This window comes from Sminthopsis crassicaudata, chromosome 1, assembly GCF_048593235.1.
Source record: "Sminthopsis crassicaudata isolate SCR6 chromosome 1, ASM4859323v1, whole genome shotgun sequence".
Taxonomy (NCBI): Eukaryota; Metazoa; Chordata; class Mammalia; order Dasyuromorphia; family Dasyuridae; genus Sminthopsis; species Sminthopsis crassicaudata.
The window spans coordinates 76,152,686-76,179,616 of NC_133617.1; the positions used below are offsets into that span (position 1 = coordinate 76,152,686).

The 26,931-nt window shown below is 48.1% G+C and overlaps 2 protein-coding genes and 1 pseudogene across 3 annotated transcripts in view; 2 read left to right on the forward strand and 1 right to left on the reverse strand.

The window, feature by feature from the left end:
- BOP1 (BOP1 ribosomal biogenesis factor) overlaps nucleotides 1–26,931 on the reverse strand; it is a 77,955-nt gene that overhangs the window by 10,372 nt on the left and 40,652 nt on the right. The gene's annotated exons all lie outside the window — the stretch shown is intronic.
- LOC141539773 (basic helix-loop-helix transcription factor scleraxis-like) lies at nucleotides 103–4,880 on the forward strand. The gene is made up of 2 exons (XM_074262979.1): nucleotides 103–917; nucleotides 4,361–4,880. Exons 1-2 carry the CDS (start codon nucleotides 363–365, stop codon nucleotides 4,397–4,399), a joined length of 594 nt encoding a protein of 197 aa, XP_074119080.1. The 5' UTR covers nucleotides 103–362; the 3' UTR covers nucleotides 4,400–4,880.
- LOC141539767 (basic helix-loop-helix transcription factor scleraxis-like) lies at nucleotides 6,063–11,676 on the forward strand (annotated as a pseudogene).

Sequence of the window (26,931 nt, forward strand, 5' to 3'; positions counted from 1 at the left end):
TGTGTGTGTGCTGTGGGGGAGGGGCCAGGCTGACCGCCCCGCGCTGAGCTGCTGGCGGATGCCGAGGCTATAAAGCTGCTGGCTGCTGCCACGCTCAGCCTTAAGATGCACATGTGTGCTGAGGAGACAGGACCAGCGGCGGCGGCAGACGGCAGCTTTAAAAGCCTCTGCCTCAGAGCCTGAGAGAAGCGGGGCTTCCCTTCGGCACCAGAGCCCACGGAAGAAGGCACTTCCGTCCTCTACCAAGCAGGAGGAGAAAGGCGGGAGGCATGAGCTGTGGCCAGAGCTGAGGGCCCGTGGCCAGCCCTAGACCTCCAGGACCCCCGCTCCACACAGCCCTCGCTCCCTCCCCAGCCTTCGCCATGTCCTTTGCCATGCTTCGCTCAGCACCCCCCAGCCGATACCTGTACCCTGAGATCAGCATGCTGTCGGAGGACGAGGAGAATGGGAGCGAGAGCTCGGGCTCGGACGAGAAGCCCTACCACCTCGACACCGATGGCTTCAGCCTCAAGGGCTCCAAGCGCCGCGCGGGACCCAAGAAGGGCAGCGGCGGTGGGGGGCGCCTGAGCCGGGAGCCCCGGCAGAGGCACACGGCCAATGCCCGAGAGCGGGACCGCACCAACAGCGTCAATACCGCCTTCACTGCCCTGCGCACCCTCATCCCCACGGAGCCCGCAGACCGCAAGCTGTCCAAGATTGAGACGTTGAGGCTGGCATCCAGCTACATCTCCCACTTGGGCAACGTGCTGCTGGTGGGTGAGGCCTGTGGAGACGGGCAGCCCTGCCACTCCACACCAGCCTTCTATCACCACGCGGGGGGAGCTAGCCCCCCGCCTCCTCCTCCCCCTCCCCGGGACAGCGAGAACTCCCAGCCCAAACAGATCTGCACCTTCTGCCTCAGCAACCAGAGAAAGTTGGTGAGTGGCAAATTTGCTTTGGAATGATATGCATATGTTTGTTTATGAGGGTTGGTATGCTCAAAGTCTAGAGGGAAAAATCATGGTTCCCAGCTTTTTCCTGGGGCTGGGCTGGGGACCACAAGAATTTCTAATTGGAGTAGAAGAGAGGAAGTAGACTCACAGCCAGAAGGTGCCCACCATGGCAAGGCTGGGAAGTGCCCAAGCAAGGAGGCTCCTAAAGACCTCCAAGAGAGATGCCGACTCTTATCTCTGGTCTGAGCACTGGCCAGACGCTGAGGGGTCTGAACCACAAACCTGCTTCACGCCAGCTCAACTGTGGCCCATCCCTCCCCCTGAGTCCCAAAGGCTCCCGCAGGAAGCGCTGCCTGAGTCAGGTCCACAGAGATGGGCAAGAACAGAGGTCTGATCCTCATATATGCAGGCTAGGATGACCAGTTAAGGATTTGGGGCTTGAGGGTGGGGTAATTCATCCCATTAATGCAACCCAGCTTCCTTGGAAGCTAAGGCCTGGGGGAGCCCTTTAAATCCAAGCCAGCTGTGGCGGCTCCAGAGTTCTCTGAAACACATCCTCCAGTAGGGTCTGGGCTAAGGTGCTCCTATGTAGGGGCCCTCTGACCTCACCACATTTACCTCTAACCCTAACCCACAACTCCATGTCCAGCCTTGCAAAGGATCTTCAAGAGACCCCACAAAACCAGCTCTAGCCTCTCAGTAGTCACTCCACCAGCTCCTTCCACATCTCTCTGTTCATTATCAATGTGCATTATCATCGGAAAGGCATCCTCTCTTATGCCCTTATCTCAGATAAATCCCCATCCAGGTTAGGACCTTATTATCTTTACTTCCTGCTAACCATAAGTACAAGGCTTGTGGCTTAAATTTATGGGCACCTACAATTCCCCAGAGTGAGTGCAGATGGTGATATGTACTCTCTGCATCCATAGATTTCTCAGTCTCATGGGAGGGAGGGAAGGAGGAAGGAGGGGAGAGAAGGAAAGAGGGAGAGGAGAAGAAGAGTCCAGCAAATAAAGGAGGAGTCAGAAGAGAACAGGTTTCAGCCTCAAAGTTGCATTCTCTCCTCCCAAGTCTGCTCTACTTGCAAGTCTGGCAGAATCTATGGACACCCAGGAGTTCTCTCTAAATCTAGCCTTCTCACATTTCTTAGATGTGAAGGTTCCTACCATGAGAAGTCTAGGAGCATGTCCTTTATTCCCCAAACCACCTATAATCCTGCCCCTACCACTTCTACATCAAAAGCTCCATCCCCAGAGAGAATGGAAGGATACCAAAGATGGTGAGGGAAGTGGAGAGAATTGAGCCCTTTGCTGACATAAAAACATATTGGGGGAAAAAAGAATCAGATTTGGAAAGACTGATGCAACTGCTGAGATCTACCAAATTCAGGGAAGTATCTGGGTTCTTTCCCCTAACAAGGTAAACAGAACCAGGTGATCTAATATGCTATAGGGCTTAGGAATTATGGGATTCTGTGGGAGGGGCCTATCACTATACCTAACTCCCTAGAGCAAGTAGAACTTTGGACTTGACCTTCTCCTTCCCCCAAGACAGAGGCAGGAGGTCAGCAGGGATTCAAGCTGGGAGCAGGGATTCAGGTTAGATATAGCTGGGGAAGAAGACAACTTTTATGAAGGAGAGAAGTGGCTCAAGAGACTTAGATCCAGGGTTGACCAATGGTACTTACCTGTTAGGGACCAGAGGACACAGGAAGGCAAGAGCGCAAGAGCTGAGAGATCAAGCCTGAGATGGCTGCAGAGCATCTCTGGGAGTATGGGGGAGAAATGAGAACAGGCAACAGGGAGCTACAAGAGAATGTTCTGCATAAGGACAAAACCTATGACTGCATTGGTATCAGCAACTTCCAGGCAAGGAAACTTCCTCTACCAATTTAAGTGCAACTGGTGATTCTAGAGCACTGCCCCGGGCACTCAGAAGCCTCACAGAAAAGGGTGGCAGTCTTCACATCAGCTAAGAGTTTGGGAGAAATAGGGAGAAACTTAACAAGGGAACCAGAGATAAAAGAAAAGAGGATTTGGATCAGAATGGCCTAAGGAACAACAGGAGGTCTTTAGCTTGCGCTGGGTCAGTCTGCATAAATGACTGAGTGACCCCCCCCAACTCCCACCCCCTCTGAAACGGAACAAGGCTGTGGAAGCTGTCAGCCTCTCTGACACACAGAAAAAGCAGAGAGGGAGGAAATTGAGGAAAAATAGGGACTGCTCTGGAAAAAGATAAAGTCACTCAGTGACACAGTCTGAGAACAGAAATAGCCCGGGGACAGGGGGAATCCCAGGCAAAGTAGTTTTTTTTCCCCTGGGATTAAAGATTTTTAGTGCCCCACCAACTCTTGCCCTCCCTCTTCTCCAGCAGTAAAATCCCTTTGGACAGCTCCTGTTCAACTGCATACTTAGGGACAGGTTCTCTCTCCTATCCCTATAACCAGAAAGAAAGGAGGCCTAAACTGAAACTGCTCCACAATCCTACCTCAGGTACTACTGGCCAGGGCCACAGAAGGGGAAATTACCCATGATCCAGGGAAGTGAATTCCGGCCCAATTCACTAAATTGAGGTAGGACTGGTGGCCCCATCTATTAGCATTCCTGCTAATAGAAGTTAATTTGGAGCTTTGCAATCAAATAGGTCATTGAGGAACTTAAGGGATCCAAAAATAAATTACTACCAAACTGTTATAGACCTGGGTTGCAGAGGATGGAGGAGCAGAGAAGAGGAAATAAAGGGAGAGCCATGGGACAAAGGGCTCAGGAAACAGTTTGGAGACTGAAAGAATAGCCTCCAGGGTCCTCACCTCACCCCCTTGCACTATCAGGGAGATGGGCTAGCCCCTGAGTCTAGTAATTTATGGTCTTTCCTGCACTTGGTGGTACCGGAAAGGCAAGGTGAGAGGGGAAAAAATACGAGGCGGGCTTTTCCCAATCCCCATTTCCTCTCCAGACAGCACGAGAGCGAGCTCCTGGGGCCTGAACATCTGGGAAATTTAATTTTACAATTTCTGTTCTGCAGCCCCCCCTCCTACTCCAGTCTCCCCCTCCCCAAGCTGTGGTAACGAGAGACGAGGCGGTCTGCATGGAAGGAGGCAGGGGGACTCAGGAAAAGCTTCCCCCTTACACTCCCCAAAGCAGACAGACCCAGCTAGGTAGGGGGAGGGGACCTGGACCTGACTCTCAAAGGAAAGGAGAAAGCAATGGGCCTTTAGGGCAACCCCTCTGACCATGACCGGCCAGCCTCATGGCGGGGCCAGCCCAAGGGGAGGGCATCCCATTTGTCTGACCTAAGAAGCCTAGTACATGTACAAATGGGGGTGGGAGAGCTCCCTTGGAGCCTCCAAATCCCACCCATTCTCTACAATATGTCCTCCTTTGATCCCCTTACCCTCCTAACGGTGCTTTCACTTTCCTTTTCAGAGTAAAGACCGGGACAGGAAGACTGCAATCCGGAGTTAGGAGACAAAGGTCAACACCCGGAAGGGGGTAGGGAAGCAGAAGAAGGGGAGATGACATCAAATGGAGCCAAAGGAAAGATAAGACAAAAGTCATACACCTTATCCATCTGCCCCTTGATCTCTGGACCCTCTGGGGACATGGGCCTCAATGGTACATTGGATAAACCTCCCCCTTACCACCAAACAGACTCTGGGTTCTTGAGAACCTACTAAGAGCCCTGTACAGAATGGAAGAGACCCATGTGACGGACGTTTAGCCACCAGGGAAGACTGTGCCCTCTACCTCAGGACGGGGTGACAGCCAAATCAGCTGTGCCTGGGAGAGGAAAAAGGAAAAGCCGGCGGAATGAGGGGGAGAGGACCACTAGCATCCACCCTCCCCCCCACTCCCTTAACCAAGAGTTAAGCATTCTCTCCCTAAAAGACCCCAGCCCTCAAGGCTTTCTGGTCACTGAAGAACTTTAAAATATTCTGAATCCTGACTTCCTGATCTGATTTTCTTTCTGAATCAATACATGCTGGTGTTTCATGTCATTGATACGATAATATAAAGTCCAAGTTAACTTGTATCATTAAAAATTAAAATCATAGGGCCCAAGTATGGAGGTAGACCACTTCCTCCATTCCAGGTCCCTCCTAACCCTTGTTCCTAACACAACCAAGGGCCTTGGTTGTTTTCCAGTCAGAATTCTGCCCTAAAGGGAAATTCTAACACAGGGATCTCTTTCCCAAACTTGCCATCCTTCAGTCACTAGCCAGAAAGGTCCACCTGAAGCAAAAGGGCTCAGTCCCAAGTACAGCAGAAGCCTCTCTCTAGACCTACTGTTGGTGGGATTATACAGTACAGAGGTAGGACCTTGCTAAAGGGATAGACTACCAATTCTCAGGGTTCTGTTTCTACTAATAGTCCCTGTACCCCAGACCAGATACCTGCACCAACAACCACCAATCCCCAGGCTGCCAGGTAAGGTTTGGCCCTGCTTGGGTAATAGAAAGAAGACCAGGAATATGTGCAGGTAAGGGGGAAAAGAAATATTAGGAAGGAGCTTGCTGCAGGAAGAGATACAGAAAGAAGAGACAAGGGTTTGAATCAAGAAAAGATGTAGAGACAGAATAAGATTAAGAAAGGGCAGTATGAGAAAAGAGGGACAGTGAATGGAGAAAATGACAGAAACAGAACAAAAGCTTCAAAGAACAAAGCTAGGGATGGGTGGCAGAGTGGTAGAGACATGCCAGGAAGTTTGTGGTAAAGCTAAAAACTTTACTTCCCCAAAGAAAACAAGGTGCCAAATTCGGATGAAGAAAAAAGGATGGCCAACCTAGGTTGTACTTTGCCTAATAGCCCAGGAAAAGAGAAAACCTTTACAGCCAAAAATCAAGCCTTGGTGAGGATGAAATACTGGCTAGTTTTAAAGAAATTTCCTTGAAATTTCTGGTAAAGAAATTTCCTGGTAAACCTATGTTCTGCCCTACTCCAAAACCCAAAAGGCACCAGGAAGCTTCCTTGTCCACAGAAATATTCTTAGAGAGAGAGAGAGAGAGAGAGAGAGAGAGAGAGAGAGAGAGAGAGAGAGAGAGTGTGTGTGTGTGTGTGTGTGTGTGTGTGTCCGCGCGCGCGTGCAACTGACACTGAATGAATACAAATCACAGAGAGGCTATCTAGGAAAGAAAATAAATGATGTTTACGTGAAGAACTGACACTTTTATGGGAGTGTGCACATGACTATGATTGAAGGCTACAAAATGGTAAGTGTGAGAAATATCATCAGTTTCCCTGTTTTGCTGACATTGTTTTCAAGTGGCAGCGTCTTAGAAATAGTATACTTGTGTGATGGGGGAAAGGGGAGGAAAGAACACCATGTATGGACAGACACAGGATGTGTGTTTACTACTGGTTTAAAAGATAGCGTGTATGTTAGAAGAAATATTTGTGTACGTGCATTATACATAAAAAACACTGTCCCCTATCTAGGCTGCTTTAAAAAAAATAATTTGTCCCCACCTCCCACTCTTTAGAGAAAGAGGGAAGCCTTTGGCCCTGAAGGAGTTAATACTTTGCCCATTCCTCATCCAGCAGCTGGGTTAGTTTGGTCATGCTGGGTGAGTGTGTATGTTCAGTAGGGGGGAAGCAGGGGCAGAGAGAAGCAGGTCGCTGATGTTATTTGACCCCCTCCTTCCCTCCAACGGTGCTGAGAAGACTCTCAGGGGTTTCTCCCTCCCAGCTGCCCCAATACCGTTTCATTCCTTAATACCTCTCCTACCTATGTCTTGCCCTGGCACTCCCCACTGCTTTGGTGCTATGAAAAAGGCAGCACCGTGACCTTACCTATCATCTCTACAGTAAACCAGAGGCTCCAAACTTGCCTCCCAGCAATGGTTGGGGAAGATCCCCCTATTCTAGCAGAGATCTGGGAGAACACCTCTGCACCCAAAACTGAGTCAGCGAAACACTAACCTGATCAATGACTGGAGCAAGCTGTCTTCTTTTCCCCACTCCTGCCCCTCCCCCAACTGTCCCTAGTTCGGAGGGAAGGTGCCCTGAGGACTGTGGCTGCCCCCCATGGCCCAAACTCCAAGGAGAATAAGCAGATGAGCAGTTCTGTGGAGGTGCCCACAAATGTGGCCTCTTTTCCACAGGGGAAAGCCCCAACTCTCTTCCCCACAAACCCACTCCCTCGGGAGGGAGAGAGGGAGGCCCCGGTCCTCTGAGGAGCCCCCCGGAGCCAGTTCCAGGCAGTGGGAGGGAGCTGTGTGTGTGCTGTGGGGGAGGGGCCAGGCTGACCGCCCCGCGCTGAGCTGCTGGCGGATGCCGAGGCTATAAAGCTGCTGGCTGCTGCCACGCTCAGCCTTAAGAATGCACATGTGTGCTGAGGGAGACAGGACCAGCGGCGGCGGCAGACGGCAGCTTTAAAAGCCTCTGCCTCAGAGCCTGAGAGAAGCGGGGCTTCCCTTCGGCACCAGAGCCCACGGAAGAAGGCACTTCCGTCCTCTACCAAGCAGGAGGAGAAAGGCGGGAGGCATGAGCTGTGGCCAGAGCTGAGGGCCCGTGGCCAGCCCCTAGACCTCCAGGACCCCCGCTCCACATAGCCCTCGCTCCCTCCCAGCCTTCGCCATGTCCTTTGCCATGCTTCGCTCAGCACCCCCCAGCCGATACCTGTACCCTGAGATCAGCATGCTGTCGGAGGGACGAGGAGAATGGGAGCGAGAGCTCGGGCTCGGACGAGAAGCCCTACCACCTCGACACCGATGGCTTCAGCCTCAAGGGCTCCAAGCGCCGCGCGGGACCCAAGAAGGGCAGCGGCGGTGGGGGGCGCCTGAGCCGGGAGCCCCGGCAGAGGCACACGGCCAATGCCCGAGAGCGGGACCGCACCAACAGCGTCAATACCGCCTTCACTGCCCTGCGCACCCTCATCCCCACGGAGCCCGCAGACCGCAAGCTGTCCAAGATTGAGACGTTGAGGCTGGCATCCAGCTACATCTCCCACTTGGGCAACGTGCTGCTGGTGGGTGAGGCCTGTGGAGACGGGCAGCCCTGCCACTCCACACCAGCCTTCTATCACCACGCGGGGGGAGCTAGCCCCCGCCTCCTCCTCCCCCTCCCCGGGGACAGCGAGAACTCCCAGCCCAAACAGATCTGCACCTTCTGCCTCAGCAACCAGAGAAAGTTGGTGAGTGGCAAATTTGCTTTGGAATGATATGCATATGTTTGTTTATGAGGGTTGGTATGCTCAAAGTCTAGAGGGAAAAAATCATGGTTCCCAGCTTTTTCCTGGGGCTGGGCTGGGGACCACAAGAATTTCTAATTGGAGTAGAAGAGAGGAAGTAGACTCACAGCCAGAAGGTGCCCACCATGGCAAGGCTGGGAAGTGCCCAAGCAAGGAGGCTCCTAAAGACCTCCAAGAGAGATGCCGACTCTTATCTCTGGTCTGAGCACTGGCCAGACGCTGAGGGGTCTGAACCACAAACCTGCTTCACGCCAGCTCAACTGTGGCCCATCCCTCCCCCTGAGTCCCAAAGGCTCCCGCAGGAAGCGCTGCCTGAGTCAGGTCCACAGAGATGGGCAAGAACAGAGGTCTGATCCTCATATATGCAGGCTAGGATGACCAGTTAAGGATTTGGGGCTTGAGGGTGGGGTAATTCATCCCATTAATGCAACCCAGCTTCCTTGGAAGCTAAGGCCTGGGGGAGCCCTTTAAATCCAAGCCAGCTGTGGCGGCTCCAGAGTTCTCTGAAACACATCCTCCAGTAGGGTCTGGGCTAAGGTGCTCCTATGTAGGGGCCCTCTGACCTCACCACATTTACCTCTAACCCTAACCCACAACTCCATGTCCAGCCTTGCAAAGGATCTTCAAGAGACCCCACAAAACCAGCTCTAGCCTCTCAGTAGTCACTCCACCAGCTCCTTCCACATCTCTCTGTTCATTATCAATGTGCATTATCATCGGAAAGGCATCCTCTCTTATGCCCTTATCTCAGATAAATCCCCATCCAGGTTAGGACCTTATTATCTTTACTTCCTGCTAACCATAAGTACAAGGCTTGTGGCTTAAATTTATGGGCACCTACAATTCCCCAGAGTGAGTGCAGATGGTGATATGTACTCTCTGCATCCATAGATTTCTCAGTCTCATGGGAGGGAGGGAAGGAGGAAGGAGGGGAGAGAAGGAAAGAGGGAGAGGAGAAGAAGAGTCCAGCAAATAAAGGAGGAGTCAGAAGAGAACAGGTTTCAGCCTCAAAGTTGCATTCTCTCCTCCCAAGTCTGCTCTACTTGCAAGTCTGGCAGAATCTATGGACACCCAGGAGTTCTCTCTAAATCTAGCCTTCTCACATTTCTTAGATGTGAAGGTTCCTACCATGAGAAGTCTAGGAGCATGTCCTTTATTCCCCAAACCACCTATAATCCTGCCCCTACCACTTCTACATCAAAAGCTCCATCCCCAGAGAGAATGGAAGGATACCAAAGATGGTGAGGGAAGTGGAGAGAATTGAGCCCTTTGCTGACATAAAAACATATTGGGGGAAAAAAGAATCAGATTTGGAAAGACTGATGCAACTGCTGAGATCTACCAAATTCAGGGAAGTATCTGGGTTCTTTCCCCTAACAAGGTAAACAGAACCAGGTGATCTAATATGCTATAGGGCTTAGGAATTATGGGATTCTGTGGGAGGGGCCTATCACTATACCTAACTCCCTAGAGCAAGTAGAACTTTGGACTTGACCTTCTCCTTCCCCCAAGACAGAGGCAGGAGGTCAGCAGGGATTCAAGCTGGGAGCAGGGATTCAGGTTAGATATAGCTGGGGAAGAAGACAACTTTTATGAAGGAGAGAAGTGGCTCAGGAGACTTAGATCCAGGGTTGACCAATGGTACTTACCTGTTAGGGACCAGAGGACACAGGAAGGCAAGAGCGCAAGAGCTGAGAGATCAAGCCTGAGATGGCTGCAGAGCATCTCTGGGAGTATGGGGGAGAAATGAGAACAGGCAACAGGGAGCTACAAGAGAATGTTCTGCATAAGGACAAAACCTATGACTGCATTGGTATCAGCAACTTCCAGGCAAGGAAACTTCCTCTACCAATTTAAGTGCAACTGGTGATTCTAGAGCACTGCCCCGGGCACTCAGAAGCCTCACAGAAAAGGGTGGCAGTCTTCACATCAGCTAAGAGTTTGGGAGAAATAGGGAGAAACTTAACAAGGGAACCAGAGATAAAAGAAAAGAGGATTTGGATCAGAATGGCCTAAGGAACAACAGGAGGTCTTTAGCTTGCGCTGGGTCAGTCTGCATAAATGACTGAGTGACCCCCCCCAACTCCCACCCCCTCTGAAACGGAACAAGGCTGTGGAAGCTGTCAGCCTCTCTGACACACAGAAAAAGCAGAGAGGGAGGAAATTGAGGAAAAATAGGGACTGCTCTGGAAAAAGATAAAGTCACTCAGTGACACAGTCTGAGAACAGAAATAGCCCGGGGACAGGGGGAATCCCAGGCAAAGTAGTTTTTTTTTCCCCTGGGATTAAAGATTTTTAGTGCCCCACCAACTCTTGCCCTCCCTCTTCTCCAGCAGTAAAATCCCTTTGGACAGCTCCTGTTCAACTGCATACTTAGGGACAGGTTCTCTCTCCTATCCCTATAACCAGAAAGAAAGGAGGCCTAATCTGAAACTGCTCCACAATCCTACCTCAGGTACTACTGGCCAGGGCCACAGAAGGGGAAATTACCCATGATCCAGGGAAGTGAATTCCGGCCCAATTCACTAAATTGAGGTAGGACTGGTGGCCCCATCTATTAGCATTCCTGCTAATAGAAGTTAATTTGGAGCTTTGCAAACAAATAGGTCATTGAGGAACTTAAGGGATCCAAAAATAAATTACTACCAAACTGTTATAGACCTGGGTTGCAGAGGATGGAGGAGCAGAGAAGAGGAAATAAAGGGAGAGCCATGGGACAAAGGGCTCAGGAAACAGTTTGGAGACTGAAAGAATAGCCTCCAGGGTCCTCACCTCACCCCCTTGCACTATCAGGGAGATGGGCTAGCCCCTGAGTCTAGTAATTTATGGTCTTTCCTGCACTTGGTGGTACCGGAAAGGCAAGGTGAGAGGGGAAAAAATACGAGGCGGGCTTTTCCCAATCCCCATTTCCTCTCCAGACAGCACGAGAGCGAGCTCCTGGGGCCTGAACATCTGGGAAATTTAATTTTACAATTTCTGTTCTGCAGCCCCCCCTCCTACTCCAGTCTCCCCCTCCCCAAGCTGTGGTAACGAGAGACGAGGCGGTCTGCATGGAAGGAGGCAGGGGGACTCAGGAAAAGCTTCCCCCTTACACTCCCCAAAGCAGACAGACCCAGCTAGGTAGGGGGAGGGGACCTGGACCTGACTCTCAAAGGAAAGGAGAAAGCAATGGGCCTTTAGGGCAACCCCTCTGACCATGACCGGCCAGCCTCATGGCGGGGCCAGCCCAAGGGGAGGGCATCCCATTTGTCTGACCTAAGAAGCCTAGTACATGTACAAATGGGGGTGGGAGAGCTTCCTTGGAGCCTCCAAATCCCACCCATTCTCTACAATATGTCCTCCTTTGATCCCCTTACCCTCCTAACGGTGCTTTCACTTTCCTTTTCAGAGTAAAGACCGGGACAGGAAGACTGCAATCCGGAGTTAGGAGACAAAGGTCAACACCCGGAAGGGGGTAGGGAAGCAGAAGAAGGGGAGATGACATCAAATGGAGCCAAAGGAAAGATAAGACAAAAGTCATACACCTTATCCATCTGCCCCTTGATCTCTGGACCCTCTGGGAACATGGGCCTCAATGGTACATTGGATAAACCTCCCCCTTACCACCAAGCAGACTCTGGGTTCTTGAGAACCTACTAAGAGCCCTGTACAGAATGGAAGAGACCCATGTGACGGACGTTTAGCCACCAGGGAAGACTGTGCCCTCTACCTCAGGACGGGGTAACAGCCAAATCAGCTGTGCCTGGGAGAGGAAAAAGGAAAAGCCGGCGGAATGAGGGGGAGAGGACCACTAGCATCCACCCTCCCCCCCACTCCCTTAACCAAGAGTTAAGCATTCTCTCCCTAAAAGACCCCAGCCCTCAAGGCTTTCTGGTCACTGAAGAACTTTAAAATATTCTGAATCCTGACTTCCTGATCTGATTTTCTTTCTGAATCAATACATGCTGGTGTTTCATGTCATTGATACGATAATATAAAGTCCAAGTTAACTTGTATCATTAAAAATTAAAATCATAGGGCCCAAGTATGGAGGTAGACCACTTCCTCCATTCCAGGTCCCTCCTAACCCTTGTTCCTAACACAACCAAGGGCCTTGGTTGTTTTCCAGTCAGAATTCTGCCCTAAAGGGAAATTCTAACACAGGGATCTCTTTCCCAAACTTGCCATCCTTCAGTCACTAGCCAGAAAGGTCCACCTGAAGCAAAAGGGCTCAGTCCCAAGTACAGCAGAAGCCTCTCTCTAGACCTACTGTTGGTGGGATTATACAGTACAGAGGTAGGACCTTGCTAAAGGGATAGACTACCAATTCTCAGGGTTCTGTTTCTACTAATAGTCCCTGTACCCCAGACCAGATACCTGCACCAACAACCACCAATCCCCAGGCTGCCAGGTAAGGTTTGGCCCTGCTTGGGTAATAGAAAGAAGACCAGGAATATGTGCAGGTAAGGGGGAAAAGAAATATTAGGAAGGAGCTTGCTGCAGGAAGAGATACAGAAAGAAGAGACAAGGGTTTGAATCAAGAAAAGATGTAGAGACAGAATAAGATTAAGAAAGGGCAGTATGAGAAAAGAGGGACAGTGAATGGAGAAAATGACAGAAACAGAACAAAAGCTTCAAAGAACAAAGCTAGGGATGGGTGGCAGAGTGGTAGAGACATGCCAGGAAGTTTGTGGTAAAGCTAAAAACTTTACTTCCCCAAAGAAAACAAGGTGCCAAATTCGGATGAAGAAAAAAGGATGGCCAACCTAGGTTGTACTTTGCCTAATAGCCCAGGAAAAGAGAAAACCTTTACAGCCAAAAATCAAGCCTTGGTGAGGATGAAATACTGGCTAGTTTTAAAGAAATTTCCTTGAAATTTCTGGTAAAGAAATTTCCTGGTAAACCTATGTTCTGCCCTACTCCAAAACCCAAAAGGCACCAGGAAGCTTCCTTGTCCACAGAAATATTCTTTTCCCACAGAGTTGGTCCTGGGAGGGATACAGAAGGTAAGATCAAAAGGTGTTAAAATAATACTACTTATTTCCTCTTCCCCTGCCCACAGCCAGGGGGTAAAGAATACCTTAGGGTGCAGGTCCTAGCCCTGGTGACCCACTTGTAGAATAAGCCCAAGAGGAGATTTTCCTATTGGGCGCTGAACACTAGAGGCCTTGGGCTCTGAGGAGCAGAGAGAGCCCAGGCAGCTGCCAAGCAGGGTTTCCATTCAAAATCCTGAAATGGCAAGCCTCCCTTCTCCTCTTGTGCAGCAGCAGCTTGGCCCAATGTGGAGTTGAGGTTTTCAGACTTTTAAAAACTGAAGGAATAAGGGTTTGAAAAAGTTCCTGCCTATAGCCCAACTCTTTAGGTCCAGAAGCAGAGACGCTTCGTACCCTGTCAGGGGAGGGAGAGGAAATTATACAGGTCAAGTAAGCCTTGAGAGGGACATGGAAACTAGGGTATATAGTCAGATGGGAACACATAATAACAGTAACACCTGGTACTTTGAGATCTGAAAAGTGCTTATTAATCTCAAAACAACCCTGTGAAGTGTATGCTAAAGTTGTTATCCTTATTTTACAGATGAGGAAACTGAGGCTTTGAGAAGTTAAGTCTTTGACTATGATCACACCTGAGGTGGGGTTCAAATCCACATCCCCCAGATATGCTTACACACATACATACACCCTCCCCCTTCTCTCTCTACCAAAAGTCATTGAATGAGGAAAGGCCCCAGCTCACAACAAGGAGCTTCTCTAAACCTATCACTCCTGGAAAAGCATTCACAAAAATGGAAGTGTCCACAGTGGGCCTAGCTCGGGACTGCCCCTAACACTCAAAGTTACTTGGTCTCAGCAGACAGTTGGGGGGGAGGGGGGAGGAGAGGGAGGCCAGCCCTGTCAAGGATCTGATCTACATTAGCGGGGCTACAACTCTGAAGCAATTTGGGATGGCCCCTATGTGATTTTGATTTTGCCCCTATTTGATTCATCATCCAACCCCCCCCCCAATTCTTTTCTGAGAACCCATCTCAAAGTTGCTGTTGGAAGCCAAAGCTAAGAGAGGTAAGCCTGGAGACCCTAGGGTCCCTTGGTCATTTATTCCAGCCATAACAATGAGGAAATCATTCTTTGATAATCTCTCAGCCAAATGGTCATCTGCTTAAATAAGCACAGACAACAGGGCAAAAAGGACCTTAGCCACATCAAGCATCCTTTAACCCAGAAGTGAAGTGACTCGGGCAAAGTACCACAGCAAATAAATTTCAGTAAGGCACTGAGCCATGGTCAATAGGGTAGGGGGAAACAGTTTTTCCACCAAACCATCTTGGAGGAAAATTCCCTACCTTCTGAGACTGCTCATTCTACTCTAGAACTAGAACAGCCCTAATTGTTAGGAAGTTTTTACTTAGATTGGGCTGCAATTGGCTTCACTACAATTTCCATCCATTTCTCCTAGTCCTGCCCTTTGGGACCAAGCAAAGTAAATTTAATCCAACAGCCACAATAATTGCCATGCCCCTAAGTATTCTTTTCTCCAAGCTAACTACCCAAGTTTCCTCTTACCATTTTGATGACCCTCTTTCCAAGAGATATGTTAATACTATTTCAAAATGTGGAAAGTGAAGTTAATGAACCAATATTCCAGATGTAACTGCAGAGGAGAGAGACTGCTGTCTTCTTAAATATATATATGGAGACAATGTGTCGCAACTGACAGCATCCTGGGATTAAGAACCAGGAACCTCACAGAATCATAAAAAGAAATGGAAGAGCCTAGAGAGGTTATCTAATCCAACACCTTCATTATACAGATGAGAAAACTGAGATCCAAGCTCACACACATAATGAGAATTAGTATCTGAATGGAGCTTTACTGATTCAAAATTCAGTGCCCCTTTACAACAAATTATGCTGGGGCTCAAATCTAACTTCCAATAGTTATAAACTGGGTGACCTGGACAAGTTACTTAAATTACTTCTCTCAGCTTTAGTTTCCTAATCTGCAAAATGGGGGTAAAAATCATAGTATCCACCTCAAAGTGCTGAGATAAAGTGTTTAGGACATTTTGCAAACTTTAATGTACTTAAAGCATAGAGATAGATCTGTGATTTTACTGGCATGGGGAACTCCCAATTGAAAAAACTCCCTCTTCCAAAGTAGAAAAACACCGTCTCTGCAATTCCAAATCTTTGCAAGCTGTCTGTATTGCTGAGATTTAAGTAACCTGCCCAGAAGAGTCGCAAAGCTCTTTATCCATCATACTCCCACTTAACATACCAAATCAATATCAATATCAAATGATTACATCTCATGAATGCTGCCTATAAATGCATTAGCTTTTTTAGCTGCCAGGTTCCTTATAGGGAGGCACTACTACACTACAGTGGTTTACATCTTTTCCCGAACATGTACTATACATATGCTGGATGCTGGACAAATCAACTCAGCTCTCTTAGCTTCAGGTTCCTCAATGGCAAAAATGAGGACTAGGGATAGTCTTTAAGATCACTTTCAATTTTAGATTCACAATCCTATTTATTTTCTTTTCTTTTTTTGCTGAGGCAACTGGGGTTAAGGGACTTGCCCAGGGTCACACAGCTAGGAAGTGTTAAGTGTCTGAGGCTGGATTTGAACTCAGGTCCTCCTGACTTTCAGGGCCGGCACTCAAAATCCTATTTCTATCACTCAGTCAATTCAATTCTGTAAGTATTTAAATAAGCTATACTATGTACACCAGCCACTGGGGGCACAAAGACAAAAAGGAGAGTCCCTCAGTAGAATAACAACATTTCTAATAGTCCAACAGAACCTGAAGGCTTTTTCCACAGGAACCACTGTCTAACCTTATCTCTCCATAGAAAGTCAATCGGTAAGTACTTATTAAACATCCATTGCACACTAGGAGTTGTGCTAAGCACTGGGGATTCAAAAGGATGCACAAGATAGCTCATGCCCTCACAATCTTCAAGGGAGACCTAATAACCCTAAACCAGGAAGCACAAACAAGCTAATTACCAGATGGCCAGGAATTAGGAGAGGGAAGGCACTAGAATTAAAAGGAGAAAAGCTTCCCACAGAAGGTAGTATTTTAGCTGGGATTTGGAGGAATCCACAAGGCAGAGATGACGAGTGAGAGCCTTCTAGGTATAGGGAACGGCCAGAGATGGAGAAACTTGCTTGTAAAACAAGCAAGAGGCCTGGGTCACATTGGGGAGATTTAGTAAGGAGAATGCAAAAGCATAGAGGGGCTAATTAGGTTCTTCAAAACTTTGAACACCAAACAAAGGAACAAGAACTTTTTGTTTTTTATGTTCACCATCACTACCTACATGATCTAATGGAAATAGGGCTGGGCTTGGAGCAAGAGGACTGAGGAGTCCTCCCTCCTATCATTTACTATCTTTCTGAGCTTTGGGAAGTCCCTTACTCTCCCTGGGCCTCAGTTTCCTCATGGTAATAATCTTGGAGTCTTCTGACCCTCTTCTCACTGCTAACCTCCCAGACTCTGAATGCACACCTAGCTGACTTCAAAGATGGACAATACTTTTTTCAGAGTTGCCGTAGAGTACAATCCATACCTAAATAAAAATCCCTTTGTAAAATAATCCCTGGGAAATTCTTCAAAGCATGGTCAATACCAACTACTTGGTAGTTACTAGGATGAGCTCTAAAAACCTAAAATCATCACCCAACCCAACTCTGGGCCCCCATGCCATGGCTACAGTACTATAAACTGCTGCCTACTTCTGGACTGAAAGTCAGTGTTGGCTGCAGGAGCTAGGTAATTCTTTTAACTTCTATAAAGCACAGTAAAGACCACAGAACAACAATTTGCTTTCCAGAAGCCACTGGGCATACTGACTGGGGAGGTGGAGCTTCTCTTCATATATTATATGTCTCCTAAAAAGAAACCTTATTTATTCCAAGACTCAGCCCCATTGCAAGAATGTACCAGTCAAGTGGTGATTTAGAGCTGGCTTCCCTCCCCTAACCCCCACCCCACAACTCTGCACAGCTGGCCACCCATTAAAATCCTGCAGGTGACGATTATAGTTTAGTAGTAAGAGCTGCACTAGGCAATTGCAAGAAAAAAGGCTGAGCTCGTGGGGGAGGGTATGGTAAAAATAGGAAAGGTAAAGAGATTTTATATGCCTCCCAACCTCAGTCCGTACCCAGAAGATCTGACTTCTGGACTGAGAGAGTTGGGGGGAGGGGAGACAACAGCTATCTTTTTATTTCTAGAGGCTGTGAGTAGGCTAAGGGGTTCCCAGACTCTTTGAGGGGAACTACAGTGCCAGCCCCACTCCCCCCTCATTCATTACTCCTTGAATCCAATTTCTCAGACACACCCAAGTTCATTCCTTAAGGAATTGGGGGTGGGGGGGGGAAGAGAGTTGAAGTGGGGGGAAGGGTGGATCAAGACTGTCCAGACAACTCACCTCCTGGACCCACTGCAAAGGCTGAGTCACTGACGGGAAGGCCTAACCACAGGAGTTCGAGAGCACCCCTCGTAACCCCGGCCCTGCTGATCTCACTCTTCCCTTAGGTCGGCAGAAAGGCCCTTTGGGAGCCTGGACAGAAGATATGATGGGGAGTGGACAAGAGCTCTTGGGCTGCATGCTGGCTCGTCCCTTGAGCACCACATCCAGATAGACGCGTCTCAGCCTAAGGCTGAGGTGAGTAGGATGTCTCAGGAGATAAAGATATTGGCAGAAACACTAGGAACTGGAAAATCAGGTATTCTACTCCTATTACCAAGATCTCAATGAATGCATCTCTCAGCTTCAGTTTTATGAGACAATCCACCATTATATAGCTTGAACTTAGAAAGCACTTTAAAGTCTGCAAAGTGCTTTACATCTACTATCTCACTGAGGTCGGCAAGTAGTGGCGAGGGGAGCATCAAGATCACACAACTAGGTCAGTGACAATGGCAAGAACGGAACAGGGGCTTCTTCCCCAAGTCTAGCCTTGCTCGTGGTATCAGAAGCCCACCAAAAGTGGCCAATGAAAGGCCTGTCACCAAGAACAGGGGGCATAGAGTAAGTAAGGGTTGAGCAGGGCCCCTCACTCCAGGGCTTCTTCCACTAACTCTTCTTCATCCTCAGCCTAGGCCTGGATAGAATTCACACAGAGGAATGCCTAATGCGACCTCAGACACCCTGCAGACACTCCCACTCACCCCAGGTACCCACCCACAAGTGAGTAGAGGCAGGCTCATCCTCTAACTCTCCCCCTGGCCCTTCCACACAGCAGCAGGCTCCAGAGACCTGTGGAAGCAGGAAGCCAGGAGTGTAATTTTAGAGGAAAATCTCAAAACCAAAGCCATTAAGGGCTAGAAAGGGGGCTGTGTCCAATTGATAGAAATATAACAGGATTAAAAAAAAAAAAAATCTAAATGGCAGGTTTAATTCGGACAGAAAGCCACCTCCACATTTCTTCTTCTTAATCCTGAATGAGCCCCCAGGTGGCTGAGGGGAGAAGGGAAGTAAAAGGGGGTAGGCACAGCCAATGGGACAAACATCTCCCCAGTTTCTTTCTCCAAAGTCGGGCTCAGCCATGTGTCTCAGCTAGAAGAGGGGAGCTTATGTATAAGGGGCTTCATTCTCAGACCCTGGAAAAACTGGCCAGGCCAGCAGAGCCTCTTTAGAACAGCATTCTTCAAATGAGAACTGGTTCTAGTGGCCATTTCTCCTTTTCCTGGGCATCTCTTCTGTGTGCTCTGGTTGGCCAAATTAAGTGAAAGACAGAAGGAAACTAAAAGGGGAGCAGAAAAGGGGAACAGAAGATTTTAACTTGAAAACTGTCCTGAGAGTGGACATATATCAACTGCTTGCAAATACAATTTATTCCTTTGCCAACAAACCTCTCTATTTTGGAGAAATCAAGAATCCCAAATAACAGAGCTTAGGGATCAGTGTCAAAATTATTCTTAGGGTCCTTTGTCTGGACATGTCCTGTGCCATTCCCATGTTCCATTTCTGATCCTGGAATCATAGCTCCAAAGCTGGAAAGGACGTCATAACCCACTTCCAGTGCAACCCCCTCACTTTACAGATGAGAGACTTACTAAGATCACCTATGGGTGGCAATCAATCTTCATCTGTATATACTTTTAATCATCTCTCTTAGGTGCTGAGAGCCCATACATTAGAGGGATGGAAGCTCTCATGTCAGGAGAAGGAATTTCCCATCATTTTAGTTTCCCTTATCATTCTTCCCGCTTCCTGATAGGAGAAATGACAAGGAAATGTCTTGCCCAAAGACATAGCAGCCCATTTCTTCCCAAGGCTGGCACCCTGCCCTGTTTGTTTCAGCAGATACAGTCTAGGGTGGGGAGTCCAGGCAGGATCCCTTGCAGGCAGGAGACACAATAGAGCACTGCATTTGAATTCAAACCCATCTTCAGATACTCCCCTAACTCTATGGTCCTGAGCAAACACAAGGCAATTTCCTCATTTATAAAATAAAGTTTTTGATAGCACCTACTTCCTGAAGGGGTTGTGATGATCATGTAAGGTACCACATGCAAAGAACTTTGCAAACCTTAAAGTGCTATGTGGATTAACTTGTGAATTAACTGAGATTTTTAAACAAGTGGCTTCTTAGCAAAATCCTATCAGTCTGATATCTATTCATGATGGCAGATAAACAGCATCTCCAAAAGTGTCACTGAAGGCACAGGAGGAAGGAGTCCAGATCTATAGAACCCAGGATTAGCCTCTACCCTTAGTTATGATTTCTTAACAGAACTGACTTCTCACTTATTTGGGTCAGGGATTCAATTCTAATATGGGCCAGTTTAATTGACCAAGGAAAAGTTTGGTCTCATATTCACAGACAACCGTCTCAAAAATATTACAAGCTAGAGGGGGGGAGAAAAGTAGAAAAACCAGGAAAAGGGAGCAAGTGCGGGCTTACTGCAATTCACCCAAACTAGTTCAACAAGCCTCAAGATCTCTGGAAATCAAAACTACTCCTCAGTTCTACTTTTCTTTTGAAGAGAAAGAAAAAGGATCTGAGCTTAACCTCTTCTACAACGAAGGAGGAGTGACTGATGGACATTCTGGGGACTACAGAAGCATAAAGAGCACTGGATTGAATATTAAAGGCCTTGGCTTTGACTTCCAATTATGCCACTTGTCAGCTTGTGACCTTAAGCAAGTCACTCTAACAGTAATCTCATTCAGAAAATCAAGGGGTTGGACTAGATGATCTCTCAGTTTTTTTTCAGCCCAAGAGCTAAGACAATAAGAAAGCACCACTTCAGGAATGGCCAAAGCCTGCACGGATATGCCCCTGGATGTATGTCTCTCACCTATACAAGAGCCTGTTCTCTAAAATCCCAAAGAAATCAGAGGGCCTCTTTCTCACTCGGCCCAGGGAGAACTAAGAGAAAACTGACATGAAAATGGCATCATCCCCAGCAAGTCCATCCAAGGAAAAGGATCCCTGAGGTAAGGAAGGATTAATAATGGCTGCTGGGAGAGAAACAGTCTCTCCCACTCCCACCCCCCACCCCCATCCCCAACCCCATCCCCATCCCCAATCATGGCTCCTCAGGGCATGGCAGCCTAGCCAAAGAACTCAGCAGCTATGAGCCTGTTATTCCTTCCATAGTTTGGCAAAGCTTCGAGCCCGGGCAAGATTCCCAGCTGCTCCCAGAGAGCGCCATCAGTAGCAGCCGGGATCCTGGCCCGCCAGCCAGCAGGAGGGAAAGGGGGGAGGTAAGCAGAGAAGGAGGGAGAAGAACTCCGTCACCCTCCACTGCTCCGAGAACACAAACCAGACCCTTCAAAAGAAGGAGGAAAGGAGGTAGGGAGAGATGGGGTCATAGAGAAGGGAAGCTAAAGACGAACATTCCTTCATTCTCAGCTCCTCTACACCCAAACAATTCTCAAAGAATGCTCACAAAGGTGACTGGGACAGTGAAATAAAGAATGAATTGGGGCCTTGGGGACAGGTGCTTGCTCTAGTTAGCCAGTCCTTACTTCAACTAGAGCTCCTGTCCCCTGCCCATACAAGATATTGGCTTTCCTATAGTCTTGACTCCCCGACAGTGAAGATATCCTCTCCCATTTTCTGGACAGATTGAGGGACTCCTGTGTTAAAGCTAGTTTCCCACGGACTAGAATATAGACCTGGGCCCCACTGTACAACCAAGGATACACTGAGAAAGGTAGGGACCCTGAATTAGGGGTTAGTTATTGGTACCCTAACTCCCTAGCCCATTTCCATCTCACCAGTTCTCCTTTTTTGAGAGCCCAGACTGGACTGGAAACACTCCACTTGGGGCCCTCAGCTATCAACTCCCTGTCCCCAGGCCTAGGGAATGAGCTGCTGCCTGCGCCACATGATTCATCACAAGGTCCTCGCTCCCTCCCTCCCTCTGCTGCAGCTCAGCACCTGCAATGCTGCCAGGAAACACATGTGACCCTGATCGGGTAAGAGCTGGAGGGCCGCTGCTCCTTCTGATTTAGTTGCTGTAAGCCCACTCCCTCACTCCTCATCTCAACCCCCACTGCTCCTCTCCAGGGATCAGCTCTCCCTGCTCCTCGACCTTCCCTCCTCGGCAAGAGGCCTGGCGGCTGGGGCATTTGCTCTTCTTGACCTTGGTAAGGAGTAAACAATGCCAAGGGCAGGTTTCACCTCAGGAACAAGAGAAAGCAGGACTCAAGGAATTTAGTGTCAACCTCCACAGTGATGAGCTAAAGGATCAAGTCGGCCACCTCCCCCCACTCTCGGGAAGCTGAGGGCAGGCTGGAGGTCCTGCCAAAATGGTCAAGGGAGCTGACAACTCTTCTTTGTTTCCTGAACTCGATTCTCTGAGCAGGGCTGCGTGAGGGCAGTTATGGTTGATATGTCGGCTGCGATTTTTCCAATCTCTCTTGAAGCATCTCCTCCTCCCCTACCCCCCTGCATTCCCCCTTTTCCTCCTTCCCTCCCACCCTCAGCCCTCCCCAAAGTGGCTGCAGCTGTCAGGGCTACAGATTGGAAGTGCAGGTACAGAGCTGGCCCACTGCCCGCCTCCCTGTGTCTGTCTGCCCAAAGAGGAAGCCAGTCCACCTCTGGAATCCTTCACTCTCTCCTCGTTCCGCCTCTCCCCACCTGTCCCCGGGGAGCACAGGGTCAGCCGCCCTCTCTCGGTCTCTCTCTTTTCCCTTGCCCCCTCTCCGATTACAATGCCGGCAGTGTTCATTCCCAACTCCCCCACTGCACGTTAATTCTGTGCCTCTGTCTCTAAACGACCAAACTGCCTTCCTGTGCCTCCTGTCTTTCCATTCCTCCTCCTCGATTTTTTATCTCTGACAAACAGCACAAGGCAAGCCGACACTCTCCCTTGGGGGGTGGGGAGGAGGTGGAGAGGTGGGGGAGGCCAAAGAGGGGAAAACTAGCCATTCACATTAAGCTTGCCTGGTGAGGGGACAAGGGTGAGAGACAAGATCCTCCCACACATTAGCTGGTGAATCCTGAAGCTGCCCCCCTACACACACACACACACACACACACACACACACACACACACACACACACACACACACACACACATTTACTCTTTAGGTCACTCACCTGTTCTAAGTGACCTCAGCTTTTGAAATAAATATTTCTTAAAAGGATAGAAGGAGCTTCTTGAGGAACTTCCTAGTATGGTCAAAGCATGAGGCTGAAGACCCAAGTCTCCATTATTAGTCAATGCTGAATTACTTATAAATCTTGCCTTAACAAATCAGTACTAACATAATTAGTTAAAATAAGTGATAAAATTTTTAAGACAACAATTCTAAAAGCATTTAATTGGAGCTTTTTATGGACATCAGCTTGAAGTCAGAGACAGTCTTTAAACCAAAGGTCTTGGAATCAAGAAAAACTAGATTCCACATCTTGCTTCAGATAATTTTTAGAAACACACTTTACCTCCCCCTCACCTGTAAAATGAGAGGTCTAGTCTTGACCTCTGAATTCCTCTCAAACTCTAAATCTACTTTACCATCCCTCCTGACCCACAAGAGAAACAAACTGGCATGGGGGTGGGAGACAGGGACAGACTGATGCTGTATAGTCTCATAGAAGATCCTGAGAAGCAGGACAGAAAAGCTAGAAAATGTTCTATCTCTCAAAGTCAGCTCTTCAAAGGTCAGTTTCACAATTTGTTCTGAAGTGCTTAGTTTCCCAGGACATCAGACATATTCTAATCCAAAGGTAACAAAAATACCTTCCAAAAGAAGAGAAATGATTTCAGGATTATCCATCCTCCACCTGACTCTCTGATTCCTCCCATCCCCCAATGACTAGTTCTAATCATGGAAAAACAGGACAGTTTCTTATCTTTGAGTTAAAGGAAATGGAGGGGAGAGACTAAAAAGACATCATCTTCTAGGGGAAGTCCATGAGAGACTAGGAACTTTCCAAAAAGGAGAGAGATCTTTTCCATATCTGTATCACCTGCACACATCTCCATTCCTCTCTCTGTGCCTCTCTGGCCTCTCACTTGACATAACAGGATATTTGGGGATATTTGCACATAGGAAGCTTTATTTTTCTTCTAAGCCATTCCTTTCTGAACTCATGAGAACTGCAACTTTCTCCTAGTGAAAGGGGACAAATCCCTCTATCCTTTCAACCCTCCCCCAAACACTAATGTGCCAGACCCACAGGCCTACAAAATAGCTAGCCCTCATACTCCTAGGATGCTTATTTTCTCCAGTTAGCTCCTCCCTACAAAGAAATGATCAATGTAGTACCAACTTATTGTCCCAACTAGTCCCCCCTTCCCTGAAACATTGTTTCCCTCCTCCTCCCACCTTTCCATATAACTTTGCTCTTTACAAAGAAACTTTCCCTTTCCCAGATCCAAGATTACTGATATTTTGTCATCTGGTTCTACCAGCTAAAAATGCCTTCTCTCTTCCAAAACAGCCCACCTTCTTCAATGACAAAGATCTGACTCTTCTGGCTACTCTGGGACCTTTCTAAGTCTCCCCCATAAATAGTGGATTTCACCAGCACCCACTACTCTCCTCCCTGGAAACACTCAGGGGCTTGGTTTACTTCTACTCACCCAGTTCTAGACTTCCTAAAAGCTACGGCCAGCAGACAAGAAGGCAGATGCATGGGTGGGCCAGTGGGCAGACAATAAGCATTTATTAAATGCTTACTTAGAGCCTGACCCTGAAGACCTGGAATAGTATACAGCTCTTTGTTCCCTGGAATTGGGAACTAGAACTTACAACAGGTAGACAGAGATTTGGACACTTTAAAGACCTCAGAAGCAGAACTGAATTCAAGATAAAGCGACTCTTTCCCCTATTTCCCAAACCCCATTCCCCAAGCAGCAATCAGCCTTTCAAATATACCAACTGGTTAGTCCAAAACAAAGTTTCTTTGCTGCCCAGAATCCAACCTATGATACTGGCAACCCATGGTCCAACCTCAGAAGGAAATCTATCACTGTCAAATATGACTGGGAAAGGGAGGAAGAGAAAAGTCTTTCTAATCCTGAATCAGAAGGTTCCCTGCTTTATCTATGAACACCACCACTAAAATACCCCCAATACCTTCCCATCTCCAACCCCCCTACTCAAGCAAGCACAGTTGACTTTAATCATATGTCCCATTCTCTCTGCCCTGAGAAACTTCCTTCTCCCTTGAAGGAAGAAAAGGAAGAACTGGATGAAAGAAAACAGCTTTTAAATAGAAAGCAAGCCCAAAGAGCACACAGAATGACAGGTGGCTAGCTGGTCCAACAAACAAGGCAGAGACGTCCTTCACCACCATCCCCCTCAAAAGAAAACACATATGCACCTGTACTTTGGTCCCTCTCCCCAAGAGTCCAACACACCAGGACTGGGGCAATTGTGAGCATACATGGGGCCCACTCTCTCGATTTATCACTGCTGCCTTCCAGAGAGGAAGACAGTTCTTCCATAGCAACATGACTTGGCTGAGTCAAAAATGGCCCATACCATTCTGAGCAGAATTGTTATCTACTGGGAAAAAACTTCAGCCTCTTTAACTAAAGATGAGAATAGAAAATTCTAATTATTCTAAGAAGTTTAGTGGATCCCCACTAAGCCTTAGGGTTACTGATCCTCAGTACTCTCCCAGTTGAGCAGGTCACCCGTTTATTAAGCTCTTTCTACATGTAAATCCGTGTGCTAAGCATTGGGGATACAAAAAGAGACAAAAGAACACTCCCTCTCAAAGAGCTCACAATTTAAAAGAGGGAAACAACATGCAAACAACTAAATACAAATAAACTATATACAGGATAAATTGGAAATAATTAAAAGAAGGAAAGCACTAGCGTGAGGAAGAGCTGTGAAAAGTTTCTTGCAGCAGGTGAAATTTGATTTGGGACTTGAAGCAAAGGAAGCCAGAAGGGGAGATGAGGGAATGAGGGACAGTCAGAGAAAATGTGCAAAAGAAAGATGAAGTATCTGATCTATGGGTAGGTAGTGACTGGATTGAAGAGGACCAGAATTCCCTAGGTTATCCACATGTACATTCATTCCCATTGGTAGGAGAAGGCTCCCAGGAGATGTAAAAGTTGGCAATTCCCACCAGATCTAAGGCCTTCATGGATCAAATGTCTTCAAAATGGTGTGATTTTGTAAATGAGAGTGATCTTTTCTTCATCGATTCTGATCACAACCTCTCCATTTGGTGCTTCTTACCAGGCTTGCCACAGTTAGGCTAATCCTCAGACAAGAGATAGTTATGTTCTGGAGTCATACCTGAAGTCTTTCTAGATAAGCAGGACCTCCACAACTGGCAGAGCCTCCAAGAATTCAGGATGCCACCTCTGAGATGAGGCATTTGGGAAGGACTGTAGAAATTGTTCAGTTCAATTATACTGAGGCAAAGAAAATCTCACTCTCCCAATGGAAAAGAAAAAAAAGGTCAAGCAAAAGGGTTTATCAGGTCTCATTTTAATTGCTGGACCTGTCAGTGGGGAAGGGGTCAAATGCAGCTAGAAGATACAAATTCTTTTACCCCCAGTGACAAGGTATGCATGTGAAAGGGTTTAGGGGGAAGCTGTTTTAAGGATAGGATGTGAGTGATTTTCAAGCTGCAAACAGGAGTCAGAAGTGCTTCAGGGCTGATCACAAACAGAATGGGGAGGGCCCTGGAACTCAGGAAACCTGAGCGGTGAGAACTCCCCCTGCCAGAACAGTCGAGACTATGCTGAGTGCAACTGGGGGCTGGGGGAATGGGGGGGTTCCAGGAGCAAGGGGAGTCCGCCAATACTAGGCAGCTGCTGGTTCGGTAGCCGGGAGAAGCCATTAACGGTGTTTGGCTAGAGAGCAGAGAGGATCGTAGTTCCTGGACACACATATAGGCCTGGGTTTCATCCCTGTGGGATCTCGAGTTACAATGGAGTTTTGGGGGTGGAGGGAGTGGGGGTGCATGTCCAGAGCCATAACCCCCCCCCATTCCTTCCAAAGAGCTCAGCCTCAGGCCAAGTTCAAATCAAGCAGCACTCTCCAGCCTCACTGATTCCCTGAACCATCAAACCATATTTTTTTCCATGGAGGGGGAAAAGGTGGGTATTTCTCAGCTCAGAAGAAACTCTATCCCCAGTATCATCCCCTTCATGCTATGGGTATTGGGAATCAGGGTCTCTCTACACAGACACCTTCCTTCCCCCTAGTCTGGCCACACTTTTGGTTAAAGTTCACAGTATCAGCCTGAAAAACTGTGCTAACCCCAATCCCACTTCCTAGAAAAATAAGGCTTTGGGGAGATGCATTAAGAAACAGCAACAGCGATAACAGAAGTCCGGAATGGTGGAGAGATGGTGATATGGAGTATATGAGCTTGCAAGATGGGT

Coding starts and splice junctions, on each gene's coding strand:
- LOC141539773 (XM_074262979.1), top strand. CDS start 363: ATGTCCTTTGCCATGCTTCGCTCAGCACCCCCCAGCCGATACCTGTAC. Junction 918..4,360: donor TCAGCAACCAGAGAAAGTTG/GTGAGTGGCAAA, acceptor TTTCCTTTTCAG/AGTAAAGACCGGGACAGGAA.